This window comes from Cyrtonyx montezumae, unplaced genomic scaffold (genome assembly GCF_038088225.1).
Source record: "Cyrtonyx montezumae isolate F1298 unplaced genomic scaffold, pur_monq_1.0 scaffold_18, whole genome shotgun sequence".
NCBI lineage: Eukaryota > Metazoa > Chordata > Aves > Galliformes > Odontophoridae > Cyrtonyx > Cyrtonyx montezumae.
In genome coordinates this window covers 3,965,832-3,989,958 of record NW_027071914.1, presented here as the reverse complement: position 1 = coordinate 3,989,958, position 24,127 = coordinate 3,965,832, and the positions used below count along the sequence as shown (strand labels likewise).

The 24,127-nt window shown below is 36.6% G+C and overlaps 1 protein-coding gene across 1 annotated transcript in view; it reads right to left on the bottom strand.

The window, feature by feature from the left end:
• SLIT3 (slit guidance ligand 3) overlaps positions 1–24,127 on the bottom strand; it is a 464,100-nt gene that overhangs the window by 403,154 nt on the left and 36,819 nt on the right. Inside the window, exon 4 of the mRNA XM_065734486.1 lies at positions 5,504–5,575. Coding sequence (XP_065590558.1) covers positions 5,504–5,575 — 72 coding nt within the window. The remainder of the gene's footprint in view (positions 1–5,503; positions 5,576–24,127) is intronic.

Here is a 24,127-nt window from a genome sequence, read left to right as displayed (position 1 = left end):
TTGGACACAAGAAACATTTCTGATGGAAGTTAACATCTAATTGGATAAAGTGACTGCACACTGAATTTTACCGACATTTAGGAAGAGTTTTAAGAAACATTTATAAACTATTGATAATCGTAAATAGCATTGACAAAGTGAACTTCTTCCTGTGTTGAACTTAGAAGGTTCATAAGGCTAATCTTAGTGCTAGAAAAATATACAAAGCATTTTCCAGTTTGGGATTGTGTTAATTAGACGACAACAGTACGATCTTATTTTACACATCATCTCTCAGCCATATAATATGCTTTTAGAGACTGCATTTAAGAAAAGCTACGTCTAGAAAGATGGTCGCCAAGGAACAGGATAAGGCTACCACGTAAGTAAGTGGCAAATTAATCTTACCAGTTGTGAGTTCCCTGAATTCTTGGGCTGAGTACCAAGCAAAATACTACATCTCTTTTTTAAAAGCATGGGAAAATATATTACTCATGTAAAATCCTTTGCCATAAACCACCTGCTCACACAAATTGACAATATACATCATAGAAGAAAGTTGCCACTAAAACAACTTTCCCATAGAGTACCCTTCCTACTCCCAACTATGCTTATTTCCCCTAGGAGGGAAAAAAAGATTTTTGGTCAATATAATTTTAAATAACCAGTTTTACAGTGGGTAAAAAGCCCCAACAAGGATGGAGGCTTTTCACATGTTTTTATTTGTTTTCTTCTCTCACAGTAATTTGAAATCTTTTTGTTGTTGTTGTTTCCAAACTTAAAAAAAATAAAAGCAATGTTTTGCACTAATGTAGACAGGAAAAATCCATCAACTTCCCATAGAAAACTGATGTATTTATATATTAAAAAAAACCTGCTAAATATATTATTTGCAACCAGAGCCAAAAGGAAGATATAAAATGACTTCAGCTTGATAAATGGTGTAAATGCATTCCAGCTATCTGCAGCAAAGATCTCTGACCTAACGCACATCATTCTCAAACCAGAAGTGCACCCCAGAGACCAGCAAACACTTACTGTAATTATTTACTGTCTTCTAAAAAGACCCATTGCGATTTATATACAGTAAAACTACAGTTATTGTATGTGGAAAACCCACAGAAAAGCATGCTGCTGCAGCCTGAGCTATTTTGTCATGGCAACGCCATAACTCAACCTGATATAAAAGCTGAATTGTCAGGATCCTGCTTTAATATGAAATGATAATGGAGCTGTAAGTCAGAGATCCATGAGATCTCTTTCTGAAAAGGGAAGAAAAGCAAAAATAAAGGGAACACCATGGAAATTCATCAACCGGTCCCTTTACCAAACACACCTTCTGAAGACATCCATTACAGACAAGCTTGTGAATTTGATCAGATGACGTGATTCTATGACTCCATGCTCACAGCTTGCTAAGGGTCAGCCTGGAAAGGAGGGTTTACAAGCGACAGTTCTACAAGGTCATGGTCAAGTTTTGTACAAACCAACATACAAATGTTGCAGCAACAATGAAGATCTTAGCTGTAAGAGGAAAGCAGAATTCAGTAAAATCTAATTAATGCTACAGCTGCCCAATTCAAACCAGAAGACACTGACTTATCTGGGCTAACTTCTGAATCCAGGCACACCATGCAATAGGAGACAGCTTTGCACAGCGGATCTAGAAGTACGCTATTTATCAAGGACAGCTTCCTGAGTGAGGCAGGAGTCACAAAGTTCCATCTACTCTTACCAGGGATCACCTGATGAAGCTACCTAGCCAAAACCAAACATACAGGATGCATAAGCACTAAAATCAAAAGAATCAGATGCTTGTGTCTTTAAAAAGAGATGGCCAATATTAACGTATAAAAATATAAACAAAAGTTGATACGACAAACCATTAGTTTGCATAGACTGTCAACATCCAGTAAGTTTATCATTCAAACTGTTTTTTATATGCACTCATGCACACAACCAAACACATCTCCCACATGGCCTGGTAAGATGTGTGTGTGCTTTCTTGTTTTTAACTCCCCTTTAAAAATATAAAAAGTCAAAGAGATGCTTCATATTTTCCTGGCACTTTTCAGCAATCAAAATCCCAGTTACTTATTTGACGTTTTATATAGTGATAGGTATTCCATATTAGTTATTTATCACATACTAAAGTAGAAAACTCACTATTTCAGTTCACATACAGCTTTGTTTATAAACTTCATAAACAATTTTCATACTTTATTACAAGAAACGAACCGATGATCAAAGCCTATTTTTAGAACTGTTAGGTTACACACCTTGGTTTACAACAGTTCTTTGTCACATTTAATTACTTCTATAATGATAATCCTTACATTTTTTCCTCAATGGCTCAGTGTGAGTAAACAATATCTAAAGCTATACAATTTTTTTCTCCATTTCTGGAAATATCAGAAGTGCCTTTCCATGATTCAGATTTCCCATTAAAAGCACCTGCAGTTTGAATTACTAGATACTAAATTATTTATCCCAGATAAAACATTTAAGAAGCTTAAAACCTTGGAAGTGAAAGCATCAGAGCAACATCAGACATTTCCAGTAGAGATTTCAACAAAGGGTTCATTCACCAGCTACCTTAAAACTCTCATCTAAATAAAAACAAATAAAATCTACAAGTCTCAAAGCCATACTTTCTAGAATAAAAGGCTCAAAACTTGATGAGAAACTAATTTTGTGGAATGTTTCACATTCTATGATTTATTCCCATATTTAAACATATATTCCTGCTTCAAATATCCACTAAATGTGACAACAAAGCCTAGGCAACACTGTAAGAGACGTAAGGAAATAATGTATGCTGGCACTTTGGAAGAAAGTTGTAGAAAAAAAAGCAAAGGTACCTAAAGTGCAGAAATTAATTTAGAAGCCTTATAAGTTAGCATCTACTTCCTCACTCAAATTTTACCAGTTAATATAAAGATAACATCTCAGTGACACACACAGTGACCTGGTAGAAGTGCACTATAGTGACAAATGAAGAAACCATCAGGGCCAAACAGACAGCTGTCCTAAACTACACAGAGTGTGTGTTAGCAGAAGAAAAGAATATATCCAGACAGATTTCTACTCCAGTCTTTCAAGCACATCACTGACAGGAGAACAGTGATCTATAATTCAACTTCCAGCAGCAACAAGGCTGAAGATACTCTGCTGATATGAAACAGTAGGAGGGTAGATTTAGAATAAATATTAGGAAGAAATTCCTTACTTTGAAGGTGGTGGCACACTGGAACAGGTTGCCTAGTGAGGCTGTAGATGCTCCTTCCCTGGAAGCATTTCAGGCAGGCTGGGTGGGGCTGTAAGAAGGGCTGCGAGGGAGGTGTCCCTGCCTATAGCAGGGATGTTTGAACTCCATCATCTTAAAGGTTCATTCCGACCCAAACCATTCTATGATCTTAGCTGTATAGTTTCCACCATGTTCAACTATATACACACGTACATATACATCTGTCTAAAACCCATTCCAGTAAGTAGCAAATCACTCATTCTTATCTCATCAATAAAAAACACAGTCCAACTGCATTTGGAATCATAACAGTTCACTTTACTAAGATCTATTTTACTTAAATGTACGTTATATTTGAATTCTTGAATCTTCAACAGAAAAAGCAAAATTTCAACTTAGCAAGCACTGCAACAACAATCCATCTTAAACACTATTAAATGGTAGCAAGACTTTGAATGAATGGCAGTGAATGAAGCATCCATTGGGAGGCATTACAGAATATAGCACTCATATTAACCATCGTATTTTATGTAATTTTATTACAATCTTCATATGCTAAAAAGCAAAAATTATTACCCTTGCTGTTAAAGACTATAATGTATCATGATTATATGATCTAACAAAATATACACTCTGATACTGGAAAAGGTGAATTACTTTCACATGGATTTTTTGTGAAAAACTCCTTAGACAGATCAACTCAAGTGACCAACAACCAACTTCCCTTCGACATCACGTGACCAGGAAGTTTCTTTCAACCTTATAATAGTCACGTACAGTGCAATCGCTCCCAGATGAAGTTGCAGCACGCTCAATTCAAATTAGTGGATATTTGTAAACTCCATAATTCCTTTTTATTATTTTCTTTTAAACTGTAAACCATCACAATTACCTTTGGAAACCTCCATGAAGCAAGTCTTTTACAAAATAAACACAACCAGCATCTTCTGGAGAGAAGATAATGGTATCCACAAGAACATACCAGCTCAAGCTTTACACTCAAGAGAAGTTAAAAGATAGAGAACTTCAGAAATAAGCATTAGGAAATAAAACCAAATCACTCATTCTTAGCAAATGCATTAGGCAAATATTTTCCAGTGTACTTAAAATGGAGGAAGAAGCTGAATTATTCAGAAGTCCAGATTTTGAGACCAAAGGACAGCTTTAGCTTGTAATTTTTTAATTTATTCTCTCCAGAACAACACGGCTCACTTACTTGCACAGTAAGTTTCTCAAGCTCTGATGCCAAAGAAGTTCATAACAGAAATTCTCCAAACCTGAGCCCATAACTGTCACTGCACAATGCCATTCAAATTGTCTTCTTTCAAAACTTCAGCAAAGAGACAACGCTTTAAATATTCAACTGATTTCAAAATTCATCTTTACCATCACCACACATTTTGCATTTACACAGGAGGAAAAACATACCATACTGCCTCAATGGTTTGTTTGGTTACATATGAAAGTATTTAAACAATTATAAAACCTCCATATGGATGAAGCAATTTTTCAGTCTCCCTACAGTAACTTCTCAATGTTACAGCCAAATCCGAGACCTTACAAAGAGCTCTTCCATAAACAAATTCAAGCCAAAACCAAAAGTTTTAAAATGTTCTTCAGAAAAACAGACTGGATCAGAAGTTAACTTTTTAGATGCTGCCAAAGTTTACTTCAAACAGCTTTTGACTGCTTATTTCAAAAGGTAGATTATCCTATTCTTCTTGGTAACAGTTCAAGCACCTCCTCATCCACCTGATTTCCATATACTCTACCCCTTCCCTCAACAGGTGATTGTATTAACATTTCCCCTTTTCGCCTCAAAAAACAACAATACAAAGCTCACATTTGTCTTCTCTACGTTTAAGTTGCTCCTGCTGCCATCAAAACATGTAACACAGGTGTTTGGTTTTATTTCAGTAAGATGAAAAAACTATTTAGAACAAAATCAACCAGCACTACGCCAACATGGTAGTTTTTAGATAATGAGAGTATGCAGCCTTCTCGTGGGCATCTAGACTATTATGGATGAAAAGCTGCCACTTCTCATGATTTCTGTAACAATACACAGAGAGTTAAGAATAATTCATTTTGAAGTCCATTTCATATTTATGCTCTATTGAACTACCAGTACACACAAGGAAAACCAGTCTCCTAAAAACCTTTACAACCTAGCAGTTTTAATATCATGAAACCTCTCACCACAGTCAAAATGCAAACATGCAGATCCATGTAACAATAAGGAACATACCACAGAAATATAAATTGGATCATACTTACAATCTGGTTAACTTCTGTGTGTTCTGAAAAAGGAGCTCTGGAAGAACTTGCAATTTGTTCTTGTTCAGACGCCTAAAATGTTAGAATTAGAACAAAAATTACATTGTCTTCTCATTTTAAAAGCATATTCTATTATGCATAAACATACGAAGCTCCTGTTGTATTAAAGCTCATGTTATGGATTCAACATAGAATGCATTATGTACATTAATCATAGATGAGCTAAACAGATCGTGCCATCTGCAGACCACCTGCCTACATTCTTGAGGTAGGGAGTCAAGTGACAGTCACCAGAAAGTTTGAATGTTTTAATACGGATGAGAACACATTTATTTATCTTCAGCTTTGCTCTGGATGCCTTCCAGTAGTGAAACGTATGGCCTCCATATTCAGCTTTCAGTGCTCTGAGGAATAATTATCAGGAGTTCTCTGGATTTCTCTTTTGCTTTATAAACACCTTGACACAGTAATGTAAATAACCTGAATAACTGAGTTCATCTCCAGATAAACTATCCTTTCTTCAGTATGCACACGTGACAATTTTATTCATTAAGAAATTTCTTAAATCTCTGCTTTGAAAATATGAGCAGTGTTGAAGAACATATGAAAACACAGATAACCAGACAACTTGGAGTTTTTAAGCTGTTTCTGGAAGAGTGAAAGTGTTCATACACTAGCACATTTTCATGCTGAAAAAAATTATGCTGATGAGCAGATATTATCAATTTTAAGAAATCTACCATGTTACAAATTCCTCCAGCCCAATAGCTACAAACAAATCAACCAAATAAACAAAACAGACTTTCTCTCCATGGAGAGAAAGTTTGGATTGGCAATAAATGTTTGGTTGTTTCTTTTCCTCTCTGCTTTTTCCATTGACAATAAGAACAGTTACTTGCTTTCACAGTCCTAATGAATATTATTTGCATATTGAAGTTGGCCTAACAATTCCACACAGCTACAGCACTCTAAACAGAGAGATGGCTTCCACCATGTGCCTTTGTATTGTCTTCTTGCCTCCTTTCTTCTCAATCTAACTTAAGTTTCACCTTGATAACAGATGTCTATTTGCTAGAATTTTGATCCCAAAAGAAAACTGAAATATTCCAAACCTACTGATACTTAGCACTCAATATCTGGTGTCCAGTTTCCTTGCAACTGAGTTACTTCCCTCACAGAATCCAAAATTCTTTTTGAATTGAAAGGCCTTCCTCGGAGAACACTCTAACCTTGTGGGGTTAGAAACGCAGTCTTCATATGGCTACCATATGAACAAGTCTTGCAAGAGAAAGCAGCAGTGAGGGAAAGAGGAATTATTTACTTCTCTTTCTGACACCTATAATGGATCAAAGGCTGGATATGTGAGTTTGCTTACAGGGCCTAAACATACACATTAGGCATGCTGCTTGCTGATGTGAGCATATATAGAAATTGGTTATTTCACATCACATTTACCAAGTAACCAAATTAATTTCTGAGGTAAAAGAACATATCAGTAAATTAAACACTAAACATAAACATAGGAAATACTAAATGCTACTCTGTATTTGGGAAAGCACATATAGGAGTTTTCCAACTGGATTCCTTTAGCGGTGTGAAATTTCACACTTCTATATTGAATCAAGCTTGCCTTACTTCTCTTTTAAAGTTGGGAGCGTGCAACTTTACCCTGAGCAAATTCATATTTTCAGTTAAGTGTATATATTTTACAGGAAAAAAGTCTTAACATACAATGAAAAAAATATTTGTGAGAATTCAGCTTCACATTACAACTTACTGTTCACGGACAGTAAACATTTCATGTTGGTCTAAATATGCTGTAAAATTTTAACACAGCAGTGTTAGAAGCTTAGATCTTTTCATACTGCAGCAGTAAGCAAGCCAAAGTCTTCTGTCAAGACTGGTACCATTAAGCCATCGTAAGTTTGCCTCAACTCATGCATAAGCTTTATTTTCAGAATAACTCATGCACATGTTAGTGTTCCTGTATGTGACAAACACATGATCCTGTCCTCAGCACACTGCAAGCATACGGCACTTCTGTCAAACCAGGCTTACAGCTGGGGAGTCAGAGAGGCACAAGTACTGATAACTGAGAGAACCAGAGGTAATAACAAATGTTTTAGAAGTCCATGGTACTGTTCTGGTTCAAGTTATGGGACTCTATGACCATTTCCATCACTTCCTAAGACTTGCTTCAAGTTATCATTTCTGCTGAAGTCATTCTATTCACAGTTCGATTCTCAGGGGAACATGGGAAACTAACAGGGTATTGTTTCCCTTCCCCAGCACCTATGATAGGTAAACAGATCACAAACCAATATTCACCGAAGACTAGATCAGCTCTTAGAAACTTATACATCTTATACACTTAATATAGTCATATTTACTACGTACCAGTACACCAACAGCAGCCTAGGAAAAATCCCAATTTACACTTCTTTACACTTCTTATTTCTCTTCCCGAGATTGAGAGAAAGTTTAAGGAAATTCTTAATATAAAATATAATAATCATTCAAACTACAAGACAATATTATTTTAAATCTCAATGAAGTGCTTAAAATTATTTAATGAAAACAGGAAAAAGAAACTCTGCATGGTCATGGTCATTAATAAGCCCTTTTTCCTTCAGTTCAATGGGAAGTGCCGAGCAGGAATGAAATGTAGCGGAATAGCTTCTAATGCATCACTTCATGGGAGCTTGATTTTATCTTTACCTACCAGTAAACTTAACAACTCAGAAAGAAACCTCATGTGCAAAGTGAAGCAAGCACTAGGAATGCCACACAGGGCAGGGCAAGTCTAAAGCAGCTCTCCTAAGCAGAGCTTCAATGCACTTGTTAAACATGCTTCATGCAACCAGTTTGGCAACAGCAACTTCATACAGGAAAAAAATTAAAATAAAAGAAGTCACTAGAGCAATAAAGAAATTCCCTACGCTTACATGAGACTTTTACCTGTGGCAGCCTTTTGTCTCCATATCACCATAAATCTTGATCCTATCAAGAAGTTAACTCTAATTACAGCAATATTTCTCATTTTATAAAAAGTATCTCAAAAAACATTAAGCCATTTATTCCAGTAGAATAAAAATGGATGGAAAAAAATCATAAACTAAATTTGCTAAAATTATGTGAAAAGATTTTTTGGATGGGTCAAAATGTGACTGTCACACCAACTCCTTTACATTGCTTAAAGTGAGAGCCACAAGGGACTCATAGCACACTACAAATGAAATCTTTCATCTGTCCTCTCGTGTTAGAAACACAGCCGCACAATCTGCGCACACACATCACCCACTGTACCAATACCAAGGTACAGCTAGAGGAAGGAAGGAAGGAAAATGACTACAGGGCCAGAGAAGTTCTGTTGCAGTTGTTCTGAATTATTTTGAATGGGATGTTTTAGAGCTAATAAGACCTGTGAAGTATTCAGGGAATCCAGTGCACTGGGGAGAAAGATACATAATCACCTAATGTACCAGAACAGATTAGCTCCAGAGCTGGACCAGAAGTAGCACTGTGGATGCACACAGGGCAGAGCCCAGACTAATAAAATCTCCTAGAAGGTGAAGAACTGTATAGAGAGGCTCTTCCAAGAGTCCCAGAGGCACTGGCAATGCCTGGATTGAGTCAGGCAGTAAGTCTGATCTAATGCATGCTGACTGTATAGTCAACAATATCCATACACAAGGCCCTCCATCGTCCTAGTTACCTTTAATACTACTGCACATGGGAAATATGACTTCACGTATACTGTTTTACTGTTTTGCTCTTCAAGTGCCCATAAACGACCTACAAAAGACAACTGATCACCAGCTTCACTCAGTAGTACTCAACACACAATCAATGGGCCCCCAGGAGTCCATACATCACCTTTGTGTAAGACCACCACACTAATACAGCACAGCAAACCCTCACAAGGCACAAATGCTCATTCACCTGTACGTCCGTTGGAATAACCTCGGGAGCAATAAATAATAATAGCTACAAAAACCTTTATTTCTGTATGCTGAAATTTGCAACAGAAGTGAACTACCATTTTTTTCTGAAATTACTATAAGACATTGCCATGCTTCTCACAAAAAATAAAAAAATAAGATTGCTCAAGTAAAATGGACAACTCATTCAAGGGTACCAACTCACTATGTTTGGATACAACGTTATTTCCTCTTAATAAATCCTTCACACACAGACAGGCATATAAGCAATCGACTGTTCTAATCTTACACAGGAACAGACAGAGTTGGAAGAACTGAGGTACTTCAGGAGCACCTACTCCTATAAAATGCATACCACTTGACACTTATTAATGTCCATAGCACATTACATATCTACATATGCATATCTCTGTCCACTACAGTAGCTTTGAATGATAGTTTTATATAAGAAAATTTCAGCCTCTTATTAATTGAGTTAAGTTTTAAGAAAAGACTTAAGTCCTCCTTTCAGTGCTACAGACAGCAAAACACGTTACTACTACTTCCAAACATATATACCTTAGGTTACATGTTGATCTATTCTGGATATTGCAAGAAATTTTTTTCAGGGCAGATATAAAATAAGATAAAAACAAACAAAAAAATTAATTCCAATGACAGTGTATCTCCAAGGAGATAATTAAATATACCTTTAAAATAAGTGGTGAGCTAAGCTCTGAGAAAGACTCACCTGCTCCTAGCGGTCTGGAAAGGAAGGCTACTTTTTTTAAACAGAGTATACAAAGCCATTTAAAAATAGAAGGAAAAATGAAAGAAGAAAAAGAGAAAGAAAGCTTAGAGAGAAAAGCTACAAAATACACAAATCAGGAAACAAAACTAAAAAAAAATAAAATTCAAAGATAGACGTGCCTGTTCTTCCACACAGCCTCACAGTTTTCTACAGCATTTTCAGGGGCTGTTTATTGCAGCTGAAATCACTCAAGATTTTACAGGTGCTGGGCTGTAAGCTGGGGCCAGGCATATGAAAACGATTTTTAACCCTTCCTCTACTCTTTACATCTTTTACTTAATACAAGCTATCTGAATTTGTTACACAGCTAATACTGAGAAGAGTCAAAGGCTGTACTGCAGGGGTCAGCTGCAGCTACTGACTCGAACAGGTATACGAGCACTAAAAGCAGTACATTGTTCTCTGAGGCATCTGAGATAGTCACAGACCTTGTCAACATGGGCAGGCTGTGTAATGCAGCCAAAACAGAAGAAAAAAAAATAGTACTACAGTGCTTTTTCCTATCTTTCCTCCCAGGAAATCATACCTTATTTCACATAGTTTTTCAAGTTATTGAAATAAATCTTCTTGTGCTTCAAAGACAGGTATCGCTGCTTATTACGAATTAAAAATACTACCTTTAGAATTCAAAATTACATCATACTTGTAAGCAATAAATAAATAAATAAATAAAAATTGCCAATAAATATTTTGTCTTTTGCATGTTGTAGCCCAGTTCTATTGAGATACTGAGCCGCTGGCCCCATGGAAAATGTCAAACTGTCACATCAGGGTATGGTGCCAAGATTATATTTTAAGATACCCCAAATGAGCCACAATAATGGAATGCATGAGAAAAAAAAACATCTATCAGAAGAGTGCACAGGATCTGGTTCTCGAATTATACTTGTTAGCCATAACTATGGGAACAGAAATGTCACCATATTGGATTCCTTGGTTTAACTTCAAAAAGCAGACTCTCATGAATATCAGAAAGCTCGTTAAAAACTAAATGAGTATTTGAAAGATCAAATATTTTAATCTACTCCAGAATCCACTCCAAAACAACTCTGTGACGTAATCCTCATATGGATACATAATTGTCTTTTAATAAAGAAAGTGCAATAACATTTCCACTGGAGCCAAAAAGGACCTCTGTGAGGACCCAAACTCCTCAGCATACTCACATAGGTGACCTAAAAATATGGGAGCATGGAGGGTGTTTGTCTTCCCTCAGTAATTCAAAGTGAAGGCTGATTATAAACTCCAGAAAGAACTAGTGGCATCCAGTGCCCAAACCACAAAATAACATATAATCCACTGCAAGTTAAACTTGAAAATCTGTTTCTGTGTTTGTTAAGTTCCAACTTAACAAATACAGCAGTATCCAACCCAAAAGTTACTTCTGAGAAAGCACATCCATGAAAATATCAACTTAGTGATCTATAGAGAGTTATAAAGTGTCACAAATAATCAGAAGCCTATTAGATGGCATGTTTATTCTCAACATAAATCCACTGTATAAAATCTATACACTGAAGACTGAAAACATAGAATTTCTACCTGGAATGATCTTATAAGGTTTGGAGAAAGACAGTTCTGTAACAGAAGAAAAACTTAGAAGCATCTAGTACTGTCCACGATATCTTGAATGAACATAGTTTATCTGTGCAACAGTCAGTTATATTGCACAGCAGCTGGACGTATACCATTAGTTTGTGTATGCATAGAAGTGACAACTAAGAAAAACATTAAGCAATAGTAATGAAAAAATTCAACTGATGATGTCAGGGATCCCTCTGCCACAAGAAACTTCAGGCTTAGAGTATTTACACAGAAATACCAGTATGTGTTTTATTTTCCTTCATTTGCTCTGAGTTTCAACTAGAGATCTGATAGTGCCTTACTTGTACAGTGGGTCTAAGCTACTAGAAGTACTGACTTCTTGCTTTTGGTATATTTTTTACTTTCTATTCAGTTTATCAGGAAATAAAATTCAGTACAAAAAATGTTACTGTATGCTAAGCAATTCAAATGCAGATTAGAAATATTTATTCAAAGAACTGCAAAGCACCTTTAGATGATAAGGATTGTCTACTGCACACATTGAAAGTGTTCCCAATGTGGGACTTAAAAAATACTGAACAGCAAGAACTAAAGCAAGACATGCATAATTAGAGCTGCAACCAAGAGACAGATATGTCCATATATAGTGTATACATACTGTGTACATATTTATCTCCATTTATTCCTCTTTGAACACAACTTTATTTTTAATTTCAATTTACTTCAGTCAAATCCTTTGTGTTCCAGCTCTGGACATCCTCACATGCCTCCAGTAAGCTCCTTTTGCTCCTCATAGATATATTCAGATACTGATTTCTGCTCTCAAATACTATTCTCATGTAATAAAAATAGATACGTTACTTCACATCTTTGTGTAACAACTGCATCTCCCTGCTTCACGATTCAGATAGACTAAAAAAGACTACAGAATTTGCAAATTTTAAAAGTGACCAGAATATATCCTACAATTTATTTTTGGCTTGTTGCAGTGTTCCCTTTTTCATTTGAGATGGGCCACATTATATAGCATTATACTGACTCAACAAAAGTCACATTCCCTCTCCCCTACCAAAACCATTTTGCTTATTTACTTCAGTCCCTTAGAAAGTTATGTCTCCTATTTATCTCCATGGTGACTACAACAGACACAAAGGGCACAACAATACTATTTGATAGAGAAAATTCTCAGCTACAAAGCACTGTTTTTCAACAGGCACCATCATCATCTATGCACTTTCACCAGTAATGAACAACAGCCTGCAATGCTGCGACCATAAAAATCTGCACCAGCAGAGGTAACCCACTATTACCACATCATTATTGTGAGGAAAATGTTGCCCATACAGTCCATCTTTGACAGAAGGAAGTCAGAAGGCACCAAATCCAGATTATACAGTGGATGGCGTAGGACAATCCAGCCAAGACTGTTAATGTGCCCCACAGTCTATAAAATGCTTTGGGGACTAGCATTATTGCCTTACAAGAGAAAGACTGTCATCTTCTCTGGCTCGACTCTAGAAGCTCAAGACTTCAGCTTAGCCAGCATTATAATGGTCAGAATTGCTGGTTTGCTCAAGTTCCAGGAAATCCAGAAGGATCACTGCTTTTCTATCCCAAAACACAGTCACATCACTTTACCAGCTGAGGGTTGCACTTTGAACGTTCTCTTTGACGGAGAATTTACATTGGACCACTCCACAGATTGTTATTTTGATGGTAGTGGTGATGCCACATCTTGCCACTGGTAACAATGTGACCCTGGAAACTGTCACTTTCAGCCTCACATTGGTTCAATAAGTTCTGACCAACTTGCACACCGTGTTCATTCTCTTTCTTGGTATACAACTGTGGGACCCAACCAGAACAAACTTCATAATATTCCAACATTGCCTCCATTTCCAAGGCACTGAAGCTGATATTCAGCTCCATACACAGTTCCTGGGTCATAATCCAACAACTTGCATGGATGAGCTGATCAAGATATTAATTCCATGGCATGACAGCTGTGCATGGCCATCTGGAATGTTTTTCACATCACTGTCACCAGTGGTGAAACACACCATCCACCACCTCACTGTTCTCACATCCGCTGTTTGATCTGCATAAATGTTCAGCATCATTGAACATCAGTGGGTGCCATTTTTTCCCCAGGGAGGAATTTAATCCCATGTCTTTGCTCCTTAAGCACTTCCATGTCAGATGCCATTTCATCAGACTGCCCCCTCTGTTCCACACCAACAAAATGTAATGGAGTATTGGTGGGAGGTTCAACTTCTACTGCCATCCCACCAGCACCTGCCTTTGACATTGTGGGCAGACATAATAAAATAGGAGGCATTAGTTTCAGAGCAGATCTCAGCAAATGCCAGGTACTCCCTTTTCTCCCTCAGCCCCCAGCACATCTGGGGGGTCCCATGTCCTGAAGGCAAGGGAAGGAGGGAAACAACAGCGATGTCAATGTCAATCACAGACTATCAAGGGCTCTTAAAACAACAATGGAGAAGTTATTAACTGTGAAATTCCTACCTTCCTGGCTCCAACCAGGCTAATAATATTTCTTTCTCTGTCTGAAGCTGGGATAGGACAAACTTAACTATTAAGATCCCCTTAACTGTTAAAAAGAAACAGCCAGTGAAGGTTAAAAAGAGAGAATGCTGCCAGCCTAGAAGTAGATTGAAGCAGTTTAGTTACAAAAATTGCATGAAATAGAAGAAAAAAAATCTACAATTTGTATATGTTTTGATCCTTTTATACATATATATATATTTATATTTATTTTTAAATCCTGTAGGAATAGAAGTATCTCAATTTGGTAAGAAAATTTTTAAATTATTTTCATGTCATATGTTCATGGAGGGGACTCTTTCTTTGGAGTACAAACTTAGCTGGATCTCTGGTATTTACATAATGAGAAGGGTCTCTTCTAGATCAATCTGCTGTCTCACCGAGTTCCATTCACAATGAAACTGAACAGGAGCTGCAGCCATTCTAAGTCAAACACATGATCAGTAGGAGCAGAAAATAAGTTCAGTGTAAATGCAAGTACACAGCAAGATAAGAGTCAGCAGCTTTGTAGGTCTGTAGCCTTTCAGACATTGGAAACAGCTTTCTATGTCATGAAATGACATTTTAATCAGCCACATATGAAAACTTATCCTTCTCAGTCAATTATTTCAGTCATTTTTTCAAAAATAATTGAAATTACATTGTTGTTTATTACAAATTATGAGGAAGAATCCCATTTTGATGATCATGCTGTTTGCCACTTTCTCAACATCTCTTTGTTCTCAAAGCCTGCTTAAGTAATGGAAGATTTCAGAAAGATCAGAAAGAGTTTCAGAGTTTAGAAGTCAAATAAATGAGTAATGAACATTTTGTTTACACTCAAGCTTGTGATGTGCATTCCTTACGTATTAATCCAGAATGTTCCAAATTAATAGTGTCTTTATCAATCAGAAACAATTTCTTGATACACAGTGAACAAACCAGTAGAATGCTAGTGACTGTCAATATTTTTTGTTTGCCCAGAATATGTGGTCTTGTGGAATCTGCATCTCTGAAGTGGACAGAGACATCTGCTCTAGCTGATTCCTGTGTGAATGAGTAGTACTGACATTAATGAATGTGCATTAAACCTGAAATCTGTAAGGTAATCACAATCCATCTGGATTTTACAATGTTCATGGATCACCGTTCCTCTGTAATTGATATGATTTTTTTATGATCTGCAACATTGCAAAAGTGTATTTTTATATTTATTATTTTCACAGCAACCTCTCACATATATACACACAGTGTACAAATACCCACTGAGAGCAGGTCTGAGCAGCAGCACTTCATACTGAGCAATTGAATTCAGCAGTTTGAAAAGGAGCACTTCCAACCTCATGCTCTGTTCCCAGCAGAACAATTTTACTCAGTATAAAAAGCAAACTGAGGAAACAGTAAAATCCCTTTTCTGCAAACATACAATAAGGGGACAATCACAAACTATGTGAGAAATTTCCTCCAAGCTTTATCCATAGCCTCCAATAGGAACTCACATCCTTCCCATGACAAGTATGTAAACAAGGTAAGTGTTAATCAAAACTGAGACATTGTGCAACTTTCCAAAGCTATTTTATTTCTCATTATGTTACTGGAATGGTGTGAAGTTTGAGAGTCATTCGGTGAAACATGCTTTACAAAAACTACAAATACTCAAAACATGAGCAGAAATCACCAAATTTGTTATGGTTTCCTTCTACCAGGTGATCTCATAACAAACAAGTTCTTAAAATTTTACTTTCAATTTAAAATGTCTTACAGTAATATATTTACTAATACTACTTATGTATATTACTGAACATATTCTGCCCAGAAACTGAGGCTCATTTACACGCTATGATATAAACTGTCAGCTCTGCTACTGGGTCTTGTAATTACCTGGGTTTTTAGAACATAATAACTCTTAAGTTTTTGTTTGTGGTTTGTTTGTTTTAATATACATATATAATAGCTAGTTTTATCCCCTGGAAAGTGCGTAATATCTACTGACCTCTGGATTACACATCTGCTTTTCTACTGAGCATCAACAGGTTTGCTGCAAAATCAAAGCACTGTATTTGTCAAGCTATTAGTGGTACTCCATTCCTTTCCTTGCAAGTTCAACACCTTTCAATCCTGATTCAACATCTGTATACGTATTACTACCTAATGTTCAGCTCATTCTTCAACAGAAAGTCAGAACTGGTCTGCTTTTAAACTTTTAAAAGGGGTAGTTTTAATGGAGGGGTCCTGCTTTTAACACTCAGTAATTATCCAAGTAACATTGGGTTCACTCTCCAATTTGGTCATTTATTCTGTTTCACACTCAAAGCATCTGGGTCTCATTTGGCAATAAACAAGCTAGCTTTTTCCTCCTTTGTTATAAAGAGCTCTATAGCATTGTCCTTGGAGAATAGCCTCAGGGAACATGATGTAGTTGAAGTAGTTTCTAAGACTTCCTTTAAGAGCGAAGCGGTTACATCACAAGCTTGGGTGTAACCAAGAAGCAATAAAAATGAAATAATGCATAACAGCAGAGTCAGGCAGAAATCAGGAGTTATTGAATTCTAAGGAGCTACTAAGTTTTCTTTTTTAAACTATACTGACTTTGGAAACAGTGAAGCAAGAGCACAGTCAATTTCATTCAGTGGTTCCATCCAAAAATCTCGTCATCATCAAGAAATATATTGCTGTCATTAACGTAACTTCTCTTGCTTTCTAGCACTTATTTTTGTAAGACATCACATCCACAGAAAAAAACAGTAAGTCAGCTTTGTCCATTACTTTTGGTCAGCATCTCTACATTAATAAACAAGGACATAAAGCCAGATGATTTACTATGGAATTTCAGTAAGGTTACTATGAGGAAGTCCACTGCAACCATTTCACAGGATCATGGTATAAAACACATGAAATTTATTTACATGAGATTGTAGTGCAGAAGCTTTTCCAAGAACTGTGAAAGTCAGCACTTTATGTTGCTAAGATCATAATTTTTAGAAAGAAAACTGTTTACAACAGTTACAACTTTGAGATTCCTTCTTAACAACAGCAGACTGGGTGGTCCTGGTTCACATTTTCAAAGCTGTCAGAAGCAATAAGCTCTACTAGTAACTTCTCATTAGAATGAAAAAGATTATCCACCCTCTATCAGAAGCAGACTACATTTCTCTTTGCACGAAGAAGCAGCTGGTAACTCACAAACTTTCAGTTCTCCGTATAAGAATCCTTACTTTTCTTTCAAGATCTTTTTATATGGAAAAATAAGTTACAAAATGAACAATAGAACTATTCTGTAAACTTTATACACAAGTTTCCTTTGTCTGGGAACAAATAACAGGCAAAAATAAGTATGAGGAACAGGTTTTAAATTTCAACATTTTCCCAAAGACAACATGATTAAACAAAAAAAATGCAATACCACTCATATATGCATTAAGGGCTGAGGTCAACTCTCTGTGTCGTACAGAAAGGGGCATAAGGGTTAGCACCAAACAGAAGGAAGAACACAGAATCTTACTAACAGAGATGGTTTAATGCTGACAGTGCCAATAGGGGAGCCCATAAACACAGAAGTAGTAGATGTCAGCTAATGGACAATCCCTTCTCTCTCAGTATCATGTATTTACAAACCCCAACTACATGCACTCAGGGTGCCAGCTTATATCTGACTGTCCCAGACCCTGACATGTAACATTTCTTTTAACTGTCATTCAAATAAATATAAAAAGGCTTGCTTGGTATACTTTGAAACAAAGACACTGCAGAAGATATTGCAGAAGATAGCTTTTTCTCAGTTTCTGCAGCATGGTATTCATTAAAATGGTCATGCTCTCTTAATTCAAATCTTAAAAAAAAATGTATATATAAAAAAAACAGTTCACACAAAATCTTGGAACTTTTATACTTCCAGACTCTATGCTATACTATAAGTAGACCATTTAATTACTGTAGTATAGTTGGACTTTATCCAAGGAACCTACAGAATCTATTGTAATATCCCTTACTGTCCAATCCTTTTTTTATGTTCAAACAGATTTTGTGCAGTCAGTAAGACAGACATGGTGAAGACATTCTCCTGCACTAGTGAGTAATCTCTCCAGACCAGCACTGGAACTCTATGAGGAAAGCAAAATGTAATTCTCATGTGCACATCTCCAGGCTGTGTTGCCATTGCTAACAAGGCTTAAAAGCTCATATTAATCAAACTAACCATTTCCAGAGGTCGGAAATAGATGTGAATAATTAGCAAAACTTGCGAGTGGAATTACCATTGCACTTTTTACCAGAAGAAACAAAACAGTGTTCCTATTTGATCTGCTTTAATAACTCTTTACCAGCCCAGCTCACCATGGCTCTCCATATATAGTAAAGAATGCCTCTGTGGCAATGTGTTGCTCCATCCTCCATGGGGCTATACGCCAAGCAGAACTATTAAAATATGAAGACAACTATAATCATCTTTTACCTTAAATAAAACTGGATGCTTAACAAAGGATGCATCTTCCAAAGCTAACAGAATGAAGACAGGAAAATAATTAAGTGGAACAAAGAATACACTGCATATTCAACACAAATTTGAGTGCTTTATCACAAGCCTATGGGAATGACTTATCTGAAGTTATTCAAATGACATTTTCATCATTAGTAAGCCACAAGGGGTAACTGGCCATGAAAATCCACTGTTGTTACAGAAATTCTTATCTAAAAAGTGAGAACAACCACCTTCTCTGTCAATTACATCTGATTCATTTCCGTTTTCCAAACAAGTTACCAAATGTAGGGGTTAGTTTTTCCTGACATGCCTCACTACCTACAGTTTGTATTTATCTTGTACACCCAATACACTGCATCGTATCCAACCCATTCAGAATGGCTGAAGAGAAATAAATGGACAGGTAATGCTCAGAGCACACAAAATAACCCTAAAAAACTCTTTTTTTCCATGTGATTCTCATACTATTACACCCTGAGACAAGAAAGAATAACTGGAGATCATCTCTAATCAACTGAAAACATAACACTAGAGTTAACTAAAAGCCAATATGAATTAGTTAGTTCTATTCTATATAGAAGACTGCAGCTCGAGTTGAGCTCCAGCTAAGTGGATATGGATAACATGGAACTGTGCCAGAGGAAGAGAGTATACTCATATGACCAATGATAGAAAGGCTGCAGGACCTACACATTCACATATACATATTTTTCCAAAGGGTGGGAGGGAGAGGGAAGAGAGATGTTAAGTACTTTGAAATCATCATCACTCAGAAACAGGATTATTTAAAGGCTGCTGTGCTTGACAGCATGAAATTCAGCCAGTAACATTCATGGAATTTCTAAGACCACATGCAGTATAATCATTCAAATATGAGAAAGCTCAATGGCAATATCCTTTTGATAAAATTATTTAAGCTAAACAAAGCTCATCCAAATTATTCCATACCACTGATGAAGCAGTTCTAACCCAACAGCAACACAAACCTTGAAGTATTTCCTACAGTCCCTGAAGAATTGAATTCTAAATCTGCAAGTGTTTTGCTTATGCAAATACTCTATAAATCTTCATCGGATATAGTACAAAAAAAAAAAAAAAAGTGCTAAGATCAAACTAACAAGCCACAGAAAATAAGTGTTAATGTTTAAAACTTCTGATGTAATGTTAAATGCTAATCAGCTATTCCAAGCAAATTATGGTCACATTGTAATGGAGTGCCATTATTCCATTTGCTTTGTAACAGTTCTTTCAGAAGCTTAAGAATTCTGTGGTTACAGAATGTCTTTTACACATAAATGAGACCCAAATTTGTTTTTGCATGAGTTCTTACAGGTCAGCGACCTCCTATGAAAATGTTTTTGATGAAACCAGGCTCGTTTATTATCATATTGTTAAAATAAACCTCATTGCTGTGCAGCCCTGGTCAGAAGTACTAATGCAAACCAAACCCAATTCACTGAAGCATGCATCCTGCTTTCTTGCTAGCCGTCCTTTGCCTCTCTTGCACTTTTCCTGTGTTTGGATTCCTCCTGTGCAGACCTGTTGACAGAGCTGCTAATAGTTTCCTCAAGAGAAGAGGTGCCTTTTTTAATTTATTATTATTTTTTAAATGTTTACAAAAGAAAGGAAAGGTTCACCCTTGGATCAGCAATAACAAGTTGGCCTGCCATTAGTGGCTGAGTAATATGTAATTGTAATTACATGCTACAAACAGACATAGTAACCTGAAATTTGAGGATATTAGTGCCCTCTAGGACTGTACAGAATGTAGTTAATGGGCACTATAATTTTCTCAACTCTATGAACCCAATAAAAAAACAAATCCAGCAAAAAAGGGCAAATCTGTACTTCTTCAAGCAGTTATAAATGGTCTCTCAATTTCCCATTTCAGAGAAACTTACTGTATTGACTGAACAGTCCCCAAAGAGTAGAAAAGGGAAAGCTACCGTGTTTTAACAATGCCATTTCTAAGAAAGGTGTATTTCTCAGGAACCAGGATGCGCAGAGTGTTAAACCTACTGTTGACAGTTGATGCTGGACTTCTCTCCTGAATTCATCTGCAACTGTTTGGTCAGCCCGAGAACTTCCAGCACAGAAGTCACAAGGTCTGTGGCAAAATGACATCCTGCTGTATTTTCAGTAATGTAGTAGAAAAGGACAAGACAATCTTTACTTCTTTCAAATGACCATGAAAAATCTCAATTACTTCCATAACCCAAACTGTACGTGTAAAAAGACAACTACAAATTCCAGTTTTTGAATAAATACTTAACTACTTTTAAGAAAAGCTAATGCAAGTTATATGCTTTAAGAAAAAATGTAGAAGCATCAAGGTCCAAAGTGCAGATGTCTCTTACCCCTGAGGTAACACCATGGTCAGAGTACTTTATTTACATGGCTAAGAGATACTGTGTTTTTTCCAGTATACAACATCAATAAAGTATGTCTCCAGAAAACAAAACAAAAAAAAAAAAAACACAGTTTTTTTCATGATTAAGCCCTTCTTAATCTTTTATAGTTTCCCAGTGACATTTCTAAAAACTATCCAATCTTTTCAGAATGCGGTCAGAACTACTTAAATTCTTTGAAATATAAATGCTGCCAGTTGTACTAGGACAGTGAGCAGGACACTAACTTCTGGTACAAGCAGAAAGCAGACAAGGTTTGGCTTTTACAGATTGCTTCCAACCTATTATGTTGCTGTGATGGCTTTTTGTTTCCCCCAGTACAGGCTTCCTGCACTAGAGATGTGTTTAGTTTTGAACCATCAGGTCTGTGAAAATATGGACACAACAGAAGTGCATATACAGTGTGCTCACCGTTCTACAATTATACACATCAAGTTCTATTCTTGAGCCTAATATAATCTTAGGATCTACCAGTGCCCAAAAAACATCTTCTATTTTGCCTCTGAAAAACAGCTTTATTTGTTCACTTTCAAAGTTTTAGCAATACCTCAGCTCTATGTTAAGTCTACTTGAAGAAAATCAAGTTTTTATAAAACTTTAACCACTTTTTCAAAATTTTCCAATATTATTGCTACATAAATGGATTTCTTAGAACATACATTATCCTTTCATGCATGAAACTGTACTACCATTTAGAGAAGCTAACTACTACTTAATAGTACGCTTTAACAGATTAGAGCCATGCTAATCAACACTGTGCATTGCTGGACTGAGAACACCACTACAAGCTGAGGATTCTCAATGAAAGACTAACATTAGAAGTTGCACTAAATATGAAACCATCAAAATTCAAAGGGAAAATGTATTTAGGGCTTCCAAAATAACGTTTCAAAAAGTTCAAAATACAGCTGTTTTGGGATGTGCATTTACTACTCAACTTACACGTGAAAGTTGACTGTCTGTACAGTACCATTCTACATTAGTAAAAATACAGCATTTATAAACAATATAAGTAACAGAAAGCATTGTTATTACTGGGATTACTGGGAATCTGCATTACATAGACCATACTTCAGCATTTTATTCAGTCTTTAACTGTTGTGAGAAGCTTGACACTACATGGAAATGTAAATAAGTGGAGATTTTATAACATTCCTTTCCAACAAGAACAATTTTTTGGACTAGCACATTTTTCAGGGAAGCTACCAACTTTGCGCATGTTTTTGTAAAGTCAGTCTTATAGGAAACAGGATTTCCTTATGGGCGATTTGACAGCATTCCTTTCAAGTCAGAGTTCTAAAACGAGCTTCTTAGTGAGGGGCAGATGTTAAATACCCCTGCTCTAGACATGAAAAAATAGTGAAACTTCCTGAAACGTCTCAAATCTGTCCACTGAAAGAAAAGACATTCCTAATTCCTCAGTCCTAGGCAGCTAGTTCAGTACAAGCAAACAAAATTTGAAGAAGATGACAACCAGTTCAAATTCTTGCAACAGATGACAAACAAAAAACACCCAGTAACGTAACAGCTTGTCTGAGTCAGACTCATAGCCCATCCAGATCAGTATCTTGTTTCCAGTAGTAGCAACATGTAGACGAATGCGGAGGCATAAACTATGAGGGCATGCACGATACTCCTCTACCAGCTTTGCTTTCAACTTTTTCAGCTGTGCTTAGCAGATAAAGGTTTTGCATGTTTATGAGACCTCAACAGATCCGTCTTGCACAAAGCCAGCCAGCCTTCTGCTCAACATCTGTGAACTTCTATTTTATTCTTTACAAGTTAACATTTTGGGATGTTTTCCCCATTTTTCCCCATTGATCAACTCTAAATGGCAACTACTATATCATTTCAGAGACATTCAACTTCACAAGGGCCTCAATGCGGGCTTTTGGATTAAGCCTGGTCATGAAACAGTTTTTTGGAAGACCAGATAAGTATGATGAAGATGCGTGATGAGAACTCAGCAACTCTGATAGCTGACATGACCTTTATCATGCATGTTACTTCTACTGATACCTCTAACAGCACTGAGTGGCAAATTCATACAAGTTCTCTAAGAAGGAAGGGACAAGTCTTGAAGTCTTGTTCCTAATCAAGATAGTTCCAAAAAGTTCTGTCTGTCTGGAATTGATATCTGAACTTTAGAAAACTAATCCAAGCTTTAGAAAACTAACAATCTATCTACCAGCAGTGAGCTCCAATGTTGTATTTAGAAAAGTGACCAACAGCTAGAAGAATGAGTCATAGTCATTCCTGGTTTAAAGTGAAGGTGTTACTCATCCCACAAGCACAGAGACAACTCTTTCCCCTTGCAAGAAAGGAAAACTATTGGGGAAGACAGAATACGATTTAGCTACAGACAGAAAATGCAGAAGAACTCTGAGCAAATCACACATTGAGGAACAACAAATCACACTTTTTGGCCTACATGAAAAGATGGGACAAGGTAGGAGATTGTAGCGTGCAGACTAACGTGGTGTGGTACAATAAACATGGAGGAATAATTAAAGAGAAGAACAAAAACCAGTAAAACCTGTATGAATCCAAGCCCAAAAAAGAAATGTAAGGCAGCACACCTACAGATGCTCGAAGAACTGCACAGTGTCATGTGAGGATGCTGATGAACTTGCATGTAGCCTTAATACATTCAGGGACTTCACATTTTATTTCAGGTGAACATCAAACACCAAGAACTTTTGCTTCACTTTTGCCACTAAAGTCAAACAAGAATTCCAGTGGAACTCTCATTATGTCGCTTTGGAATAGCACTTCTCCAAGTCTATGACAAAAGGCAGAGACAGGGAGTACAATTTCCTGTAATCTGTAGAAACAGCATGTGCATACCTGTAAATAGTACTAATGACACCATGGAGATTTCTTCTTCCTCTAGCCGTAGGGTTCTGAAGGAGGATCAGA